A 21081-nucleotide genomic window follows, 5' to 3' on the forward strand; every position below is an offset into this window, starting at 1 on the left:
TGTCGGTATAGCTTGACGTACCATCTATAGATATATTTTTTGTGTACAAAAGATCCGTATTCACTGAATTGAAATCTTATAGAAAGTTTTTTATAGGTAGACGATCAATGAAAAATGGGTATGAATACCATCTGTAAGTCTTCCATACATAAATGCCCTTTATATGGAACCTTTTGTCTTCTACACATATACGATTTTTTCAAAGAGCTTACACAAATTCAAGTCATGTTTGACTTCTATGCCCAGAAAACTATGAAAACTTTATTTTTATACCCGCCACTTTTTCAAGGAGGGTATATTCAATTTGTTATTGCGTTTCCACTTTTTCGTATTTTAGCCACTTGTTTCCACGGATTTGTCTAAAAATTGGTATTTGTAGTTCGTTATGGGTTCTAGCTCCAGTGGCAGAACAATGTATATGTGAGGCCACGTTTTCCACGCACATATAACGGTACCGCTTGGCATTCGGGATGATGTGAGCTGCATTTTCGAATGGACCGGTGCACAATTTGGTATTTGCAGTTAATAATGGATTCCACAACCGGTGTCAAAACATTGTCCATTGTTTCCATACAACGGCATCCATCGATATTAGTTATTTTGATAAACCTAGTCACATTTACCCACAGAATTGTTTACAATTTGATACTTAAGACTCGCAATAGATACAAATCTTAATAGTATAAAATTATCTATATTGGTGCCCGTTTTGGTATGGCCCCATAAATCGGCTCCACCCACTTTATTTATCTTTTTTAACTTTACCGCATTCTCCAACCGATCTTTAAAGTGGAATACGTTTGAATCCAGATACTTCTATATAAAAAAGTTTTCATTAGATAATGGTAGAGGGTATATAAAGTTCGGCATGGACGAACTTAATGTTTTGTTACTTGTTTAAATTATATTTAAATAAGAAAGCATTTGTTTTGTTTATTTTTTCATGAGAATCATTTCTTTATTATTTTTTTTTAATTTTCCAATTTTATTTAACAAATTAATATTAAATATAAAAAAAATCTCTAAACGAACCAACCTAAGAGTTCATTGTAATTTATTTGAATACATAAACTAAAATAAAATTTGGTAAGAATACACACACATTAATATATACATACGTATCTATTTGAAATAATTCCAGAGACATGGAAAAGTGTTTTTTTTTTGGCAAAATATTCGATAAAGAAATGATAAAACCATCCCATAGAATTATAAACATCGCAAATATGTCAAGTCTAATGGAGAAAACTAATGGGCAGAATATCCCAGACAAAAAACAAGGGAACTGATGAGGATTGGTGGCTCTTTCCGAAACCTAGGTATTCCCTGTCTTACACCCTGGTAAACATTACCATCGTTCTCCACTAATAAACAAACATTGTTTTTAATAAAAACAACAATAATGGAATTAAGCCTAACTATTTTGCAACAGCAAAATACTATGGTATTCCGAACAAACATGCCAACACTGTTCTGAAATCTATAAACTCTTTTAAGCTGAAATAGCCAATTCCGTTGATAATGTTACTTAAAACATCAAGTACCGTTGTATGAGAGCTATACGACAACGTAGACCTATATAGACCACGTTCTGCCATCCCATTACACACTCTAAATAACGAATTTAATATAATTCTATTATATAATATGAGGTAAGAGGGATACTTGCTATCATGAACCAATATTGCAAAAAATTGGACCTGCGTAGACAATTTTCTGTTTGTAGTTCCCATTAGGAACTCTAAATACAAAATTCGAAATAGTGTCCCTAAAATTTGTAAAATCCAAATTAGAAAGAACTGCTAGCATGGATTTTTAGACAATTCCATTAAAAAATATAGCTAAAATCATCAAAATACCGAATATAGGGAGGTACCATTATATGGGGGATACACGATATCGTGGACCTATATATACAATACTCTTCCAGGGCATAACATACCCAGAAGAACTCCTTTTGTGGATTTTCAGACAATTTCATTGAAAATGTTAGCTACAATCTTCAAAACACGGAATATCGGGGGTACAGTTATGTGGGAGCTATACGATATCGTGGACTGACATAGTCCTTCTTCGAACTTCACCTGCCTGTAGACAAAAGACTGATCTGTGCAAAACATTAGCTTCCTATCTTTATTCGTTTTTACTCTACCGTGATCAAAACAAACAGACAGGAGATTTTTACGCTGATCAAGAATATATACTTTATTATGTCTGAAATTATTATTTCGACGAGTTACAAACGGAATGACGAACTTAATATACCCTCCATACTATGTATGGTGGAGGGTATAAATATATTTTTTTTCTGATTTGTGTGTGTCTGTAACAGCAATCTATGTTGCATTGTATTGTAGAAGATTTGGAAAGTGGGGGGGGGGGTGATCCTGCGCACAAAAATACACTTACATACATAGAATATATGGTATATAACGGTATGACAAAAACTAAAAAAGTGCTCGGTAAGAGTAGATTCCACTCGATTTTGAACGAATTTTGCTCCCACTCAAAAGCAAAGACAATATCCACAATCATATTCGAGCGACATCGAAAATTGAATTTGCTTATTTTTTCTGCTCTCAGGAGTACTCTCCTTCGAAATGGAGTTAGTTTCAATCTCTGTAGAAATTCGAGCGAGTTCTTCGGATGTCTGTTTATTTTTATAAAAATGAGTTTAAGTCACTTTCGCTATAAACAAAACCAATCTATACGCCATGCCCTTTTTTGTATGAATTTTTAGGCTAATTTAAAAATTATCCTGAGTATGGATTAAAAAAAATTGAAAAACTACCAATGAATATGAAATGTACTAAATTGTATGTTTATAGTGAATATATGCCAAAAATAACTCTTCCATGTCACTTAGAAGCAAACTAACCTAAAAATTGTTGTATATAAAAATATAAAAACAAAAAATCAACTAAAAAATTTATTTTAAATAAATATATAAGTAGTTTAATTATTAAGATAAAATATTTAAGTTTTTTTAACATAAATTAATAAAAAAAATTGAATTATTGTAATTTAAAAGAATATATTATTCGAGCTGCTTCATGTGTCTATGTGTATGTGGATGGGTGTGCTTGTGTGGGTGGCTGATAAATGCAAATATTTCGATTACATTTTCGAAATGCCTTGAATTTCGTTTCTTTTCTTTTATTCGTTTTACATTCTACAATCTTAAAAATTAGAATAAGTATATTACAAAATTTCAAATTAAATTCAAGTTTTATAATTATCGTTTAAATATATGTATATTATTTAGCATTTTACTAAAACTATTATCATTTTATTTTCAGTATTTTCTTTTTTTCCTTCGGGTTTTCAATAAATACAATGTGGGGCTGGTCTGTTTTTTTTTTTTTTTTTGGGACGTGATGCTTAAAATTACAGTTAAGTCTAGCTTAGAGGGTATGGAATTATATTTCAATTTTATGTTTTTGTTTTATTTTTATTTTCTTTGCAATATTTATCAAGAAATATAACATTTTTTTGTTGCTGTCTGTCTGTCACAATATATTTTATTTTTTGTTTTTAACTTATTTATTAGGATAATATGTTTGTTGTTAAATAAATTAGTTTTTTTCTGCATTCTTGTTTCTTTCTTGCTTGAAATAAACTCCAAAAAATAATTATTGTGAGTGGTTTTTATAAGCTAATTTTTAAATTTAAGCTTTTCCTTTATGTATCTTAAACGAAATTCAAATGTTATTAAAAATTAATAAATTTCCTTACATAATTTTCTTTGTGTGAGTGTTGTTTTTTACATTTTAAATTTAGTTTTGCAAAATAAAATAATAAACTAAAAATTGTCCATAGAGTAAATTAGAATTATTTACACGTATGCTCCTCAATCACTTTCACACAAACATCACATTTAACTTGACAACACCAATGGAACTTGCAATTGCATCGTTCTCGCACCACAATATTTTTGGTATTATAACCCCGGCCGCAACACAGGATACCACAGCCATCCAGGCCATTTGATGTCTTGTTACAAACTCGACCATGTGTTCCTTTGAAAGAGAAGACCACAATAAATAAGTTTTTCCTATTGAGGATTTCCAAATTCTGATACACTTACCCGGCCATTGTAGCTGTTTGTTACTTCGACACCAATCAGGACTTTCATCCAAATACACCAAATCATGGGCTGTGGGTACTTTAAATTGTGGATCCTTGACTTGTAATCGCCCACGTTTGTTTAGTTTCACCTCTGTGGATTCTTCGTATTTTTCACGCAAATAGTCACCTAAGGGATGATGGAAATAAACGAGGTAAAATTAATAGCTGTTCGAAATGTTGGTAATGCCGTTAAAATGGCTAGCCAAGACATAAATCATTATTTTTAGTATGAACCCTAAAAATATGCATAATAAATGTACAAAATATAAAAGTTGGATTTTTTAGAGTGCATTATAAATGTCGATAAGACCGTGTAAAGTAGGCGGAGTTGCCATTATTCGTTTTGCTAGATAAAAAGTACCAAATTTTGGTCGGGTTGCAAAAGAACAGAATTGCAATTGTATAAAAATTTTGTTTGAAAAAATCTATCTTTGTATTCATGAATTCAAAAGGGATCATCTTTTTGAACACTTATTTTTACAAAAACATACTTCCTCAGAATATCTGAGAGTATACCTTCCACAATAAGATATAGAGTACATTAACTTGGCTATGCCACATGATTTTTGGTTTTTCAAAAATGCAAATCACTTTTGACAAAATTAGAAGTAATTTTCCAAAACGGGTTCCCTGAGGATATATTTTTTCCTTGCAAAAAAAAAAAAAAAAAAAAAAAAATCAGTGTTGGTTTATTTTTTCAAAGAGAAATACTCTCAGAAATCCTTTTAGGTATTGCAAAAGTTTCGGTACCGTTTTCCAAGCCACTCAGCTTCAATTTAACATATCAGTTCTTAATGGGTAGATCAAACATTCTCAAACAACAATCAAGGCCCATGATTGATCAGCTGTATTTTTCTTGTTCGGGTTCTTTGAAAAAAAGGCAATATAGGCATAGCTCCCATATAACAGAAATTTCAATTTCTTAGAATTTGGTTATAAGTTCTTTCCAGCCGAATTGGTTCTATTTTTGCACTTTTTTTAATGTGTTTCATTTTGGGGGGCGCAGAAATGTGTTCAGGAACCTGTATATTAAAAACATTAGGGGTGAGGTTTTTTCTCAAGGCGCTTGAAAATAAAAAACTTCGCACTTCGGAAATGTGTCTAAGGCTTCGAAACCAAATTAAATCGATGGGCATATAAAGCGCCTGTCTTTGCTGGAAAAATTAAAAAATATACCTATTTATAACAGCTACAACCTTCAAAATACGGAAAATTAAAGATGGTGCTATATATATATATAAGAACGAGCCTATGTATAATATACCCTCCACCATAGTATGGAGGGTACATTAAGTTTGTCATTCCGTTTGTAACACCTCGAAATATACATTTTAGACCATAAAAAGTAGATATATTCTTGATCAGCATAAAATTCTATGTCGATTTAGAGATGTCCGTCCGCCTATCCGTCTGTGGAAATCACTCTAGCTTCCGAACGATATGAAGTAGATTGATAAAATTTTACTAAAGTGTATATTATGTATGCAGGACTTTTGGTATTGAAAATGGGCCATGTAGGTCCACTTTTTAGTATAGCCCCCATATAACGGTACCTCCCGATATTCGATATTTTGATGATTTTAGCGACATTATTCACCGAATTGTTTCAAATTTAGTATTTGAAAGGTCGGTCGGGCCGAACTTACGGCTTTTTTTCTTGTTTTATTTTCGGAATAATACATTTCACTCACTATATGAAAACGTGAACCTTTACAGCCAATTATATGCCAGGGAAGGAGTTACCTATAAAGAACTCCAAAGAAAACTGGTAGCTAATATCATCACAATATTGGGTCAACTCCAAATACCAAATTTGAAACAATTGCGGTGACAAAATACCGAATGTTAGGAGGAACCAATATATATGGGTATTATATGAAGATGTGGCCCTGTACAGGATATTTTCTGTCATAGGACTTCATTTCGTTCGGAATCTAGCGTGAATTCCGCAGAAGGACGGACATTGCCAAATCCACATAGAATGTTATGGCGATAGAGAATATGTACACTTCGAGTTAAGTAAAATGTATACTTCAAGGTGTTGCAAGTCCAACAAGAATCTTAGTGGAGGGTACGAATTAAATATTTTGGACTGTACACTAAAAATCATAACAAACACATTTTTGTCTTTGAATTATAAATAAAATGGTTAAAAATTTGACAAACAGAAAGTTTTCGATTTTTCTTTTTATTTATGAACAAGACCAAAAACAAGTTGCCTGTGGTAATATTTTGGAGACCAAAGGGTTAACTTCCGTTCTATCCGGATTAGTTAAATACTAAATTGGCAACATTTTCCAACTTCTCAACCAGTTAATTTAGTGCGGACTACGATTGAATTGTACGATAAATCTTAACTCAGCGGAGATATGCACACAACCTGTATTATCCTTATCAAAGACATGCACCTCGAAGCAATGTAACATATCGATAAGATTGTATTGTTTCTACACTGTGTTATCCTCATTTATTTATGTTAAGTAACATAATATGAAAGTGTTATACAAATGTTTATAAAAGAGTTAATCAACAAAAAACTGTTTTAATTGGAAATCTTAGGAATTTTGCCGGTAGTACACTTTAATTTGATTTCGTATGAAATTATACCTAATGACTTTATAAATACCCCCTAACATTTCCTTTTCACTTCAAGATTACTTAAAGGACATTTTGTATCTATTAATTTTCGATGTGTTGCATCCAGTATGGCATAAATTCCACGAAACCCCCTACTGTTGTTATATTACTAATTGTAAATCACTAAAGTATTCTCTGGAAATTGTCTGCTTAATTGGCAACAGAATGACATTCTGTTTATTTTAATTGACATTGTCCCTCTAACATTGCCCTAACAATTTGAGGAATTTCCTGCTCCTTCTTCTTCTGCTTCCTATCAAAATATGCAAATAGATGTGGGTCAGTTAACTTTTAAGTCAGCAACTGCAGCAGCATGAAATGCATCTCAATATCCATAGTTTGTCATTACATTGCTGCATAATTTAATGGTTCGTTGGTTGGCTGCCTTCCTGCCACACTCACACACCGACACACACACACACCCATAAAAACCGCAAAAACTTACCAATTTCTCTTATCGATGACAACTGTTGCCAACAGGTTATCAAACTACATGAACCGGAAACGCCATGACATTTACATGTTATGCGGGTCTTCTTAATAACCGCCTGCAAAAAAACGAAACGAAAAAAGAAGAGAAAATTCAATAACAAATTAAATTTATGTGAATATTTTTGAGACTAAAAAAAGTATCCGTTTTATGAGTGAAAGGAAAGAAGAACGAAAAGAAGCAAGGAAATCAAAGAAGAGAATTTTTCGCTAAACTTGCATAAAATAAGTTTATAATGGTGGAATTTTTGCTTTCTTCTGCATTGTTTTAAAAGATGTATTTCATGTTGGCTATTATGGAAGGAAATTTATGGGTATGCAAAAAATCTGGAAGCAAAGATTTAGGGAAAATGTAATTTTTCTTTTGATTTTTTTTTGCTTGTTCGTTCAAATGTAAATTGGAGAGTGGAAAATCTGCACAAATAGAGTAAATGCAGTCGTTTCATTTATGACACTTTAATGCGATTTGATTTTTACACCCTCCACCATAGTATGGAGGGTGTATTAAGTTTGTCATTTCGTTTGTAACACCTCGAAATATACATTTTAGAGCCCACAAAGTATATATATTCCCGATCAGCATAAAATTCTATGTCGATACTACGATGTCCGTACGTCTGTGGAAATCATTATATCTTCCGAACGAAATGAGTTATAACTGCAGGGCTTTTGGTATTGAAAATGGGTCATGCAGGTCCACGTTCGGTATTTTGATGATTGTAGCGACTTTGGCATTTGAAGTTCGGAATTTATTTAGATTTACGGAATTAAGAAAAAATCGTCGTGAAGTTTAAAAGTTTTGAATTACTTTTAGTGCAAAATTTGATAACATTCGGAGGTTTCTAGTAATAGTTTATCAAAGGTACTAGCAAATGGCGCAACTTCGTATGCGGAATATGCAGTTTATATTAAGAGACTTGGAGACTCGCAACTCCCAACTGGTAGCGTAGCCCGAAGTCAAGGAAGTGGATGGAGGACAAACAGCAACATCTGCAGAAATGGTACAAAAAGCAAAGAAGCGACTTGATCGAAACCCTCGTCACAGTGGCCGAAAAATGGCTCGTGAGCTGAACATATCGCAATATTCCATTTCATAAAAATTAAAAAAAGGATTACCCCGAGACATTGAAATTCTAAAAAGTGGAATACCTTACACCGCTACGGAAAGAAAATAGACTCAAAAGACCTGAAGAGTTGATTCGCTTGGTCGAAAGGGCGAGCAGTTTGTAAACAAACAAAATTATAGTGTGTACTTGCCAAAGAGGTCAGCTGAAAATGAGGACATTCGGTTGGCCACCAGAACTCAAGCGCCGGCCATGGTGATGGCGTGGGCAGCCATAACAGCTGATGGTCGTTCTGTTCGCATTAATCGACCGTAGCATCAGAATAAATGCCGAATATTATCGCGAAAATATTCTGGAGGGTGTTTAAAGGCCTTGGGCACGCAAACCTTTTGGCCGCAGACCTTGGACATTCCAACAGGAGGTTCCTGTTGGAATGTCCAAGGTCGCAGTGGCCGAAAAATGGCTCGTGAGCTGAACATATCGCAATATTCCATTCCACAAAAATTAAAAAAAGAAGCTCGGGGTAAAGCCATTGAAATTCTAAAAAGTGGAATACCTTACACCGCTACGGAAAGAAAATAGACTCAAAAGACCTGAAGAGTTGATTCGCTTGGTCGAAAGGGCGAGCAGTTTGTAAACAAACAAAATGATCGTGTATACTTGCCAAAGTGGTCAGCTGAAAATGAGGACATTCGGTTGGCCCCAGAACTCAAGCGCCGGCCATGGTGATGGCGTGGGCAGCCATAACAGCTGATGGTCATTCTGCTCTCATTAATCGACTATCAGAATAAATGCCGAATATTATCGCGAAAATATTCTGGAGGGTGTATTAAAGCCTTGGGCACGCAAACATTTTGGCCGCAGACCTTGAACATTCCAGCAGGAGGTTCCGCGCTTCATTTCCAGCGCACAACGGCCACCAAGGTTGGCACTAAAAAGTACAAAAGTGTCGATCACCTCAAGCAAGCGCTTCGCCGGAAATGGGCCAAAATGCCGCTGAGCAACATTCGGGCAGCGTGTGACGGTTTCATTGGCCGTTTAAAGGCCATAATTCATGCCAAAGGTGACCAATTTGAACAAATCTAAACTTATTGTAAAATTTAATGCTATTTTCGACATTTTTTGCTTTCATTCAATAAAATTAAAAAAAGTAGAAATTATGGCGTTTGACTTTGTGGGAGTTTTTTTTTTATCTCACCCTGTAGTACAGATAAGTACAAAAAATCATACATACATACAAAACTACCTACATTCCTTTGTCCTGCAATGCAATAGTAATTTTATTTATAAATTTCAGGTTACAAACTCTATTGGCTCTTCAAAAAATTTAAATTGTACCAAATTTTGTACCATTTATACAAATAAGTACGAATTTACAAAACTACCTCTATTCCTCAGTCCAAAAACGTAATATTAATCTTATTTTTAAATTTCAGAATTCCATCTCTATCGGTTCACCCAAATCAAAATTGTACCAAATTTAGTAATATTTGGTACTTTTCGTGCACATAAGTAAACAATTCTAAAATTACCTCCATATCCCAACGCTATACTCTGCCACTAATTTTAATTTCAAATTTCAGGATTCCAGCTCCATCCCTTCCCTCAAATTCAAATTGTACTAAATTAAGTACCGTTTAATACTTTTCGTATACATGATTACACACTTCCTACCTCTTTACATCGACTCTACTTCTCAACCTCGAATTCCATTCAAAATTTCAAGTTTTTAGGTCTCACCATTCACATTTTACTATTTTTCGTACACTTATAGAGCGAATTTTCTAAAATCCCTTCGGTACATCTATCATTCACTCCATTAGTGACCCTCATTCCAAATTTAAGAGTTCTAGCTCTAATGCCTCCTCAAATACTTTCGTACCGTTCTAGTACGAATTTCCCAAAACCCAACTTTATCTGACCCCTTCGGACCAAGGGTGACCCTTACTCAAAATTTTGCAGATTCTAGCTTCATCCGTTTCGTCTGGGCGTTGATGAATTGTTAAGTCAGTCAGTCAATTTCTTATTTTTTATGTAGTGCTGGTCCCTTCCGTTATGGCAACCTGTATAAAACCTGCCATCCCACCAAACAATCTAAGATCACTATCTTGGCAACATTGATTCATATTCACAATTCATTATGACCATTTACAGTTCGGACAACTTTCTCTCAAAGTTCACATGCATTTGTGGAAAAAAAGAATGTTTCCCTCCCTCTCCTGCAAAAGTATTAAAGTCCAATAAAGGAGAAAATGCGTTTGCCATTCATGCTGTTCTGGTGATTTCATTTTCAAACTGTGTGATAGTTTTATCAATGGCATTTTCCCATTTTCCTCTCTTTTTGTTCTACATTAAACTATCGTCTCGCTTGTAAGCGTTTACGACAAATGTCAAAGAAATATGAAATCCTAGGGAAATTTATGATTTCGTTTTTGTTTTTGCTCTTCAGTACCGAAAGACTCAGACATGCATACCGCCATACCGAAAAATAACAATCTATGCATTTTTGCGAGACAATATGCAAGGCATTTGTAAAACTTCATTGCCATACCACACCAAGGGTAACAGAAAGTGGTGATTTTTTTCTTCCACATCCACAAAGATTCTTTCTTTCGATTTTCTTTGAAACAAATAATCGGTAGAAGACAGGGCAAGAACAAAAATGCATTGAAAAGACATTGTCAGGGTTGAATGGTTGGAAAATAGCTAAGAAATGACAATGGAATAAAAAAAAGGAGAGCGGAGCAAAAAATGTTGGCCAAAAATGTGAAATATGGATTTTACTTTTTGTGTCTTACTCAGTTTTGGAAAAAAAAGAAAGAAAATGTTACAGTTACAGATGGCATAGCAGAGAGGGATGAAGAACAAGTCTGTGAAAAATATTTGCAATATCTGAGGAGACAAAAGAATATATGTAGTATTTGGAAACCATTTGGCTAGAGTGCTGCTCTATGCTGCTACGTGTTTGTCAGCATGTTAGGGAATTTATATATTTTTTTTTCTATTTTTCAAAAAAAAAAAAATATATTTAGCAGTCAACATGTGATTTGGTAGGCAAAGGGTGCAAATGCTCAACTTTATTCATTCGTTCTTGTATACATACTCTGTCTGCTCTTATGGCGTAGACACGCTTGTCTACAAACCAATATAATTGAAGCCATTGAATATCCTTTAAGCTTGAAATGAACGCAAATGTTGCATAAAAGAACAACTTAATACGTTTGGGTGACAAACATTTGAATGCGAATGAAATCACATTAATAAGTACTTGGGTAATGTGAATTTATTTCACCAACACGCACACACACAGATTTACACTTTTTTCCACAATGTGTGATGAGGGGGGGTGTAAGGAAAGTAATATTTATGTACTCGTGTATATAAATATGTATCGACGACAGTAAAAGACTGCATTGATGTGAGGCAGATTTACATGGGTGATAGGCATTGCACGAGGAAAACTAAATTGGAAATTACAAGAAAATCGACGGAAATTTTATTGAAAATTGAAAAAAAAAACATAGAAACTGAAAATAACCTAAAACAAAGACATATGACTATAAAGATTGGACAAATGCATAAGGAACTTGAAAATTTGCAAAAACAAAAAAAAAAAAAACGTGGAAATATACCTCTCAATTTAAACCCCTTATATGGGGGCTATACAAAGACATGGATCTGCATACGAAATTTTTACGCATAGGTTACGCATAGGTTGCATTAAATTTTTTGTCATAGGCTGTAGCACCCATTACGAACTTCAAATACCAAATTTGAAACAATTCCGGTGAATAATGTCGCTAAATTTATCAAAATACCGAATATCGGAATGTATCGTTATATGGGGGATATACGAAAACGTTAACCTACATACGATTTTTTTGTCATAGGGTGTAGTACCCATTAGGAACTTTAAATACGAAATTTGTTGCAATTCCGGTGAATAATGTCGCATAAATAATAAAAATGCCGAGTATTGCTAGGTACCGTCATATGGGGGCTATACCAAAACGAGGACCTGCATACAAAAATTTCTGTCATATATGTCGCTGAAATCATGAAAATATCGAATATCGGGAGGTACCGTTATATGGGGGCTATAAGAAGACGTGGACCTGCATATGAAATTTTTAGGCATAGGCTGTAGTATCCATTACAAACTTCGAATAGGAAATTTGAAAAATTCGAAATTTGAAAATGGTAGGTACCGTTATATGGGGGCTGTATGAAAACGTGGACTGACATGGCCCATTTACGAACTTAATGGGTCTACTGGGAAAATACACATGTGTGAAAAATTTGAGCCTTCTATCTCAATTGGTTTGGAAAATAGCGTGATTGCAACAGACAGATGGACGGAGAGACGGACATCGCTAAATCGTTTTAGACTTTTTGCTGATCCAGAATATATATTCTAAATATTTCTATCATAAATATTTCGAGGAGTTACAAACACAAATATACCCTCCATAGAATGGCGGTGGTTGAGAAAAATAGTATCAGTAGGGGTTTCAGACTGACGTATACCGCCAGCCCTTCGTTATGATTATTCAAACTGTTGGCCCTTTATGGAGGTGTTTCCATTTCGATTCTGACCTAAGTCTGAAATAAATATTACAGCGCGCTAGATTTGTACTATATTGACCACCTCTTTCACATTTCATAAGATATGTAATAAGATTTGTAAAATGTTGAAATATACGTGAGGTACCATATATAGCGGACCGAGGTACTCCACTTAATCTAATATTTATAAAAATAATGGTAAAGAGGTATGTTTAGAGGTTTAGATTTAAAAAGAATCGCTGATATGTTTCGCAAGTTATGAGATATATAATACTGACAATTGTGACCCTTTGTGAAGGAGGTACCAGAAGGGATGGTATCATCGTCACACCAGAAATTGTGTTAGTAAAAATATTGGAATATGCGAAGTTTGGAAGGGATCCGATGCTTCGCATTCTCTAAGAGTTATAATTATTCAAAATGTTGAAGGTACCAGAAGGAGTGAGCAGATGCATCCGACCTCCACACTAGTTCTTGTGTTGATAAAAATATTGAGATCTACGAAATTTTTAGACAATCAGACTCTTATTTCTTATTTTACAATCACATTTTATAATTTTATTCAAAATTTTGCCCCTTTGTAGGTACTTGATGGAGTGGTTCTATATTGTCGATTTTGGCACCTGACATAGCACTGATAAAATTGGGATTTGCGAAGTTTTTACAAAATTGGATGATCCTTCCGCGTTTTGTACGGTAAGTTTTGTTTCTGTGAAAATGTTGACCTTTTGTGGGACAGGCAGCAGAAGGAGTGGGCCAGTAATGCTCATCTTCGAACTTGATCTATTTTTGACTATAATATTACGATGTACCAAGTTTGAGCCAAATCGGATACTTCCTTTGAGAGCTATCGTGCGCTCAAGCCACGGACGGACACCCCTATATCGACTCCGAATGTCGCAAAACGGATTTGATCCGTAGAGTACTAGGGTGATAAAGACGTGTTTGTACAAAAAGCTTACAAAAAGTACTAAATAATACTATATTTGGAAAAATTTGCTATTGGGTGAACAGATAGTGTTTGAAATCTAAACTTTGGTATTAGGGTCGCTGTTCTGGACATATGAAGGTGGTTTCATAAATGTGTACTGCAAATGTGCGAAAATTGCTAAATGGTACTATATTTGGTGTTAGTTTAGGGGATTGCGGTAAAATTCTGAAATTTGATATTTAGATTACTGATGGTATCTGTGTTTTAGATTTGGCGAAGGTTTGGGAATTCGTTCTATATTTGTACGGAAAGTACTAAATTCGTTATATTGGAGCTAGAATCCCGAAATTTTATATTAAGATCACTGGAATTGAGACTAAACTAAATTTGGTATTGGATGAAGGAATAGAGCTGAAATCTTCTAATTTGACAGTGAGGTCCTTCTTGATATCGGGAATTGAGATATGTGTACTATAATTGTACGAAAAGTACTTAATTTGGTATTGAGCGAAGGGTTAATAACCTGAAATTTGATATAGATGTCTCTGTTGGTGTCCGTAGTTAAGGTATGATGGTAGTTGGGAAATGTGTACTGTAATTGTTCGAAAAGTACCAAGTGGCACGAAATTGGGTATTGAGTGAAGAGATAGAGCTGGAATCCCGAAATTTGATATTGAGGTCTCTGTTGGCAATTGGTGTTGTGATCTGGGGTGGTTTTGAAAATGCGTACTATATTTGTACAAAAAGTACTAAATAGTACTAAATTTGGATCACTGTTGGTGTCTAGGATGGAGATGTAGATTATTGTGAAAATGCGAACTAAATGTCACTAAATTTGGTATTGGATTAAGGGCTAGAGTTCAAATTTTGAAATTTTATATTGAGAACTTGGAAAAAAATTGGATGTGGGAATTGGATGTTGGAAGACGATGTTTGGTCTGCAGGTATGAAAATTTTTGAAATTAATGAAAATGGGCTATATTAGGTCCACTTTTAGGAATAGCCCCCATATAACGGTACCTTATTATATTCGGTAGTTTAATGATTTTAACGACATTATTCACCGGAACTGTTTCAAATTTCGTATTTACAGTTCGTAATTGCCACTACAGCCTGTGACAGGAAGTTGCCTATGCAGGTCAAGATATTTGGTATTTTTAAGATTTTAACAGTATTTATTTTTTTTTTAATTTCATAAAAAGTTCGGCTCGGCCGAACATACTGCATTTTTACATGTTTGTTGTCAGGAAAAATAATATTCATTGTGGAGGAAACCAAAAACTCTTGCTTATGAAATTATTAACTCTGTTGTCCATTGAAAAACAATCGGCGAGTTTGCTCATTTAGCACTTCTAGAGCATACTTTTATTATATTTCTATCAAATATTTATCATTTTTGAGGTATATTATGTGGTTCTAGCAATATGCAGTATCGTTTCGGTTTCGTTGAAAAATCGTTGTTGTATCCCACTGTGACCCAACAACAGATAAACGCATACCTTTACAACTCTGCTAAACATAATTCACGTAACTTATGAATGTATATTTTTAATAATGTATTCATTCAGCTACCATATTTGGCTTTTTATCTTCAACCTTAAACTTCAGATGTTGTTGAGGCATAGAAACGTTTCCATGGCTTAATGTGTTCCCACTCATTTGTATCAGAATTGAATGGCAAAAAAAATGCAAAGGCAAAGACGGAGCACACACACACAAACACGTTTTCGTAGGTGTGTGAGGATTTATAATGCCGCTGTGTATAGAAAGCAAATATAATAACAATTTCATGTAACATTTAATAGTTCAGGTTTATCCTTTACGATTGACTTAATAACGAAAATAAAACTCAACACCCAATATTTTAGATTGGGACTCGTTTTTTGCTATCACTGCCTGAGTGTGGATGGGAGAGGGTGTGATTTTTTTTTTTTTTTTTTTTTTGGAAACATATGTTTAATTGTGTGACTAAGTTCTAATGGCAGAGGGCGAATGGTTGAGGAAATCTCCTTTCTCCCCTTTTCTCTAAGGTATTGCTTTATGAATATGCTCTGTTTTCACACATGTCCTCAGCCAAATTGTGAAGAAGGAATTTACGAATCCTTATCCCGGCAACTGTGTTGCAATGCATATTCTTGCGCGCTACATACGTATGCGTTCTCACACACATGTGACTAGCTCCCTGTGAGTGTGTGTGCGGAAAAACGTGACAAATTTTATGGGGATCTACTGAGAGCATGAACGTGTGCACTGTATCTGTGTCGAAATGTGTTAGCATGTTAAATTGTTTCCTTTTTTCTTCTTTCCCATCGTCTTCTCACCATCACCAATATCACAGCAAGTATTTTCTTTTTTTTGCTTTGCGAATGTTATTCCATCATTGCGTAAGTGTGAGAGCTTTTTGTGGTTTTATATACGACTTTGTGTGAAGGCGTGATTCTGTTTCAGCTTTTGTGCTCTGTTAAACTCTACTCCACTTGGTATGCTTTGTAATGTTATATCCTTTAAAAGACAACTTGAATAAGAAATCGAAATTCAGTTTATTTTCCTGTTTTTTGGGAGGGATTGAGAATGTGTCTTTTGACATATAGCAAAGACTCCTGCTCATACTTAAGAAACGAAATATGCAGAAAAAAATACGAAAATCGTTTTGTGTATCATTTTGCGATTTGAATGAGGGCAAAAGTACAAAACCCAGCAAAATTATTCATGAGAAATTCGTAATGCCTAAATTTTGGATTTTTGTGAATTTTTTTAAATATTTTGTTTTACAAAGGACTAATTGAGGAAAATCGTATATTTTTCATTGAGTGAAAGTCATATATTTTTTTATAATATTTTCTCAAATGACTCTCCTCAATTTTGAAGAGTAGTCTTGAATTTTTTAAGAAGGTTTTTTAAGGACTCTCAGAGCAATAATCGTCGATTTTCTAACAATGTTTGCAGGGTTCATTTGCGAATTTTATAGATTCTGAAGGACTTTTGAGATGTTAATTTTTAAAGAATTTTCTAAGTGACTTTCTGATCAATTGATCAATTTTTTTAAAGACTTTCTGAGAAATAATTTTGAACACATAAAAAATTGGCTTGTGAGGGCCTATTTTATTAATAATTGCTGTTTTTTTATAAAGTTTGTTCAGAGAACGCACTAAGCAAAAGAATTTATCTAAGGATTTTCTGAGCAATTACCAAGGATTTTTCTAGAGTTTTTAGGACTAACAACCGTGAATTTTCATACAATTTTTTGAACAACATTTGGATAAACAAAATGAGGATTTAAAAGAAAAATCGAAGGTCGTTCTTGTCTACGAAATTTTTTCTTCTAATAAAGAAAGTATGGCTTTTGGAAGAATATTTTGAAGGACATTCTGATCAACGAAACCTGTGTTTTTTAATTAATTTTTTAAGGATATTTGGATTAAGGAATCGCGATTTTTTAATGATTTTTTTTTTTTTTGAAGGATGAGTTATAGATTTTTTAAAGAATTTTTGGAAGGACATTCTAATCAACAAAAAGTGAACTTTAAAAAAAAAAAAAACAAGAGAACGCAATTTAAAACAAACAAAAAAAAAAAATAAAAATAGAGTAAACTTCTTTCTGGATCCCATGGATTTTTAAAAGAATTTTTGAAGGAAAGGATTCTTTAAAGAAGGAAACTCCAACCAACAATGCGTGGATTTTTCGAAAAATTTTTTGAAGGAAACTCCGATCAACAAATCGATGATTTTTTAAAGTTTTTTGAAGAAAAATGTGTTTTTTTAAAGAAAACTCCAATTAAAAAATCTTGGATTTTTAAAGTATTTTTTAAAGGAAACGTGAATTTTTCACAGAATTTTTGAACTCCGATAAACGAATCGTGGGTTTTTTATAGTTTTTTTTTTTCTTGAAGAAAACTTCGATCAACAAAACGTGTTTTTTAAAGATTTTTTAAAAGGAAACTCCGATTAAAAAAATTGGTTTTTAAAAGTTTTTTTTTTTCGAAGGGAACTCCGATCAACAAAACGTCGATTTTCGCAGAATTTTTTAAGGAAACTCTGATCAACAAAACTTGGATATTTTAAAGAATTTTTGCAGGATATTCTGATCAAGGAAGTATGGATTTTTAAATGAAAATTTTAAGGGATATTATTATTAGGGGAACGGGGATTTTTTTAAATAATTTTTTTTAAAGGACATACTTATCAATGAGACTAAGATTTTTCAAAGGACATTTTATTGGAAGTATGGATTTTTTTTAAAGAATTTTTTGAAGGACATTCTGATCATTGAAGTATGGATTGTTTCAAAGATTTTTTTTGGGAATATTCTTATCTACAAATCGTGGAATTTTAATAATTTATTGAAAGACATTCAGATGAATGAAAAGTGGATTTCTTTAAAGAACTTTTTAAAGGATATTCGGATCAACGAAACGCAATTTTTTAAGGATTTTTTGAAAGACAAAATATATATTGTTTAAAGATTTCTTTGTATGACAATCAGATCACCGAAACGCTGATTTTTTAAATGAATTTTAAATGAAGGACAGTACAAATTTTTTGTCTAAAGAATTTTGGAATGACATTTTCATAAAAAAATTGATTATTTTAAAGATTTTGTTGAATGACATTCTGATGACCATTTGAGGGATGTTTTGAAGGACATTCTGATCAATAAAAGTTTGATTTTCAAAAAAAAAAAAAAAAAAAAAAAAAAAAAAAATGAGGGATAAAATTTTGTTTTTTATTGAGAAAGCATGAATTTAAAGGAAAGGAAAATTATTATTTTTTTTTAAATATATAAATTAATTAAATTATTAAATAAATTTTTAAAGGAGTCAAACCGGAAAATAAAACACGAATTTTTATTAAAAATATCATATGTAATATTTGAAGGAGTAATAGGAAAGTAGTTCTGTCTTTTTTATTAAAATAATTTTAAGAACTATTTTTAAAGAGATCTTTGAGCAAAAATTTTCAATTTAAAAAGGCTATTTACAAAAACATATCTTTTGATTCGATCTTTTTATGACGTTTTATTTCAAAGGCACTTAGATCAATAATTGGGATTTTTATGAAAATTATTACCAGGTCGATAAAGACGTCGATTTTAAAAAGAAAATTATTTCAAGGATCCTAGAAGTTAAAATTGTTAATTTTTCTAAGAAAACTATTAAAAGGACTATCGAAACTTTATTCGCCAATTTCTTAAAGAAATCAACATTTAAGGACAATTTTGGAAATAGACGTTTGTTATTTGAAATAACTGTTGATGTAGTATTTTTTTCTTTTTGAACCAAAAAGTTTACTGGGACATCTAATTTTCCTTGAATAAGAAAAAAAAAAAAAAAAAAAAAAAAAAAAACGTAAATATTTCAAGTTGTCCTCTATCTCAAAAGCCAGGTGATTATGTAGTGAAATAAAATCGTTTCACTGATTTTCCTCACTTAAGCTTTTGTATGTTACTTAACTTCCAAATGAATTGCCATGAAAAGTCAGCGAAAGAATGAACCTGAAAATAAATTCAGCCGTATTGCTTTACCATGTACAAAAAAAAAAAAAAAAAAAAATGCGTAGGGTATTAAATAAATAAATAATTGAGGCAAGTTGTTGATATTCCCAGCACATCCTCCTCAACACACACATACTGATACACCCACCAAACCACCCATCCAGTAAACAATTGAGAATTTCTTTTTTTGCTCTCCACTCGCATTAGATCATATATCAGACAGAGGGAAAATTCATTGACTAAGACTTGATTCCAGGAAATAAAAATTAATACAGATATCCATTTCATGATATTTTATTGTTGGTTGTGTGAAAGTGTTTCGTGTTTCATTTCTGTTTGACCCACTTAATTGGAAGGGATTTGCTGGAGGATAAAGGCAGTGGAATTGACAAGATGCTTAAATTTGAGCAAAATGGAATATTAAAGAGATAAGAGAAAATATAATAATTGCATGAAGAGTATTTTGGAATAAGGTTATGGAACATCACATATTTAGTATTGAAATGAAAAAGTAGTGAAGGAAAAAAGTTCAGATCCCAAAGAAAAATTTGTTTCCAAACACATGGGTATTTAGGTAACGATTTGGTCTTTAATTTTTCATTTCAATAATTCATTCCTATCAAATAGTTTAAATCAATTTACAACATTTTCAACATTGATGATAACATAGACGAAAACATTTTGCTAACAAACGTTGCTGACACAAATCATGACATATCTAACAATTTACAAATGGCCAAAAGATTAACCACTTAACGGCAGCAGGCGCTCCCATTGAGAGGCACAACGCGAGCGCACACACACACACATCTCATGACATGGACAAATCAACATTTTTCCTTTCAATGCCAGCCGGCCATGCAGTTAGCCAACCGCTACGACTGGAAACATTTCAAGTGGACAAATTGAATAATGACAGCAAAGTCGTTTATAAACAATAGGACATAAAAATCACAATCAAAAGACATTTTTCCACTCAAGACAAATTAATAAAAAAAAAAAGAATTGAAAAATTTACCCAAGAAAAATATGCAAAAATCGTGTAAAATGGATTTTAATCAATGTCCAATAAAATCATGAGTAATTTATAAACTTTATGGAAGAACGTGGTAATGGAGTTTAATGTTATGGTTGAGGGGGCATGTCGCAGCAACAAAAATAAAAAAAAATTGAAACAAAAAAATCATAAAATTGAAAAATTTTGGGGCCAGCAATGTTTTGACAGCTTGGCTTGAAAAATATTCCAGCTGTGGAATTTAAATCTCAAACAAAGATATATTTTTTCGAGATAATTCGACAATTGACAACATGATTTGGAGATAAAGAAAATAGAATTATGACACCATGTGTATGATATGAAAACCTTGAAGACATTTCAATATTTGAGGCTTCAAACAAGAGCAAAGGTAAATCATTTGAATTAGGGCTAACGATGAAACAACTAAGGGTACTTGTAAATTTATAATCGTAGGTAACGAAATATATATAAGTAAACTATATAGGAGATAATTAGGACAAATTCATTGATTTTAAAGAAAATTATTTTAAAAACAATTATACAAATAATACTAAATAAAAAACAAGTAAGCAAAGGCAAACGATACTGTTTATATAGGCGAGATACTCGAAAGAATTCCACAAGATATTGTGACAAATTATAAAAGAAAACCATCAGGTTTCGTTCTCTAATTTTCGAATAATAGCAACTTAAACTAATTTGCTCATTTCCACTTTATTGGTAGATGTTGCACGTAAATGGTCTTCCTAGATCTGGA

General features: G+C 32.8%; 1 protein-coding gene across 2 annotated transcripts in view; it reads right to left on the reverse strand.

Annotated features, from left to right (window-relative positions):
- Positions 1-2266: 2266 nt before the first annotated feature.
- Positions 2267-21081, reverse strand: part of LOC101892275 (protein Wnt-5) — a 398457-nt gene continuing 379642 nt past the window's right edge. For both annotated transcript variants that reach the window (XM_020036814.2, XM_020036815.2), the window contains 3 exons: positions 7211-7313; positions 4088-4255; positions 2267-4019 (listed from right to left, as the gene is read on the reverse strand). In XM_020036814.2, the coding sequence (XP_019892373.1) occupies positions 3832-4019; positions 4088-4255; positions 7211-7313 (459 nt within the window). In that variant the 3' untranslated portion in view covers positions 2267-3831. The remainder of the gene's footprint in view (positions 4020-4087; positions 4256-7210; positions 7314-21081) is intronic.

This window comes from Musca domestica, unplaced genomic scaffold (assembly GCF_030504385.1).
Source record: "Musca domestica strain aabys unplaced genomic scaffold, Musca_domestica.polishedcontigs.V.1.1 16, whole genome shotgun sequence".
Classification (NCBI taxonomy): Eukaryota; Metazoa; Arthropoda; class Insecta; order Diptera; family Muscidae; genus Musca; species Musca domestica.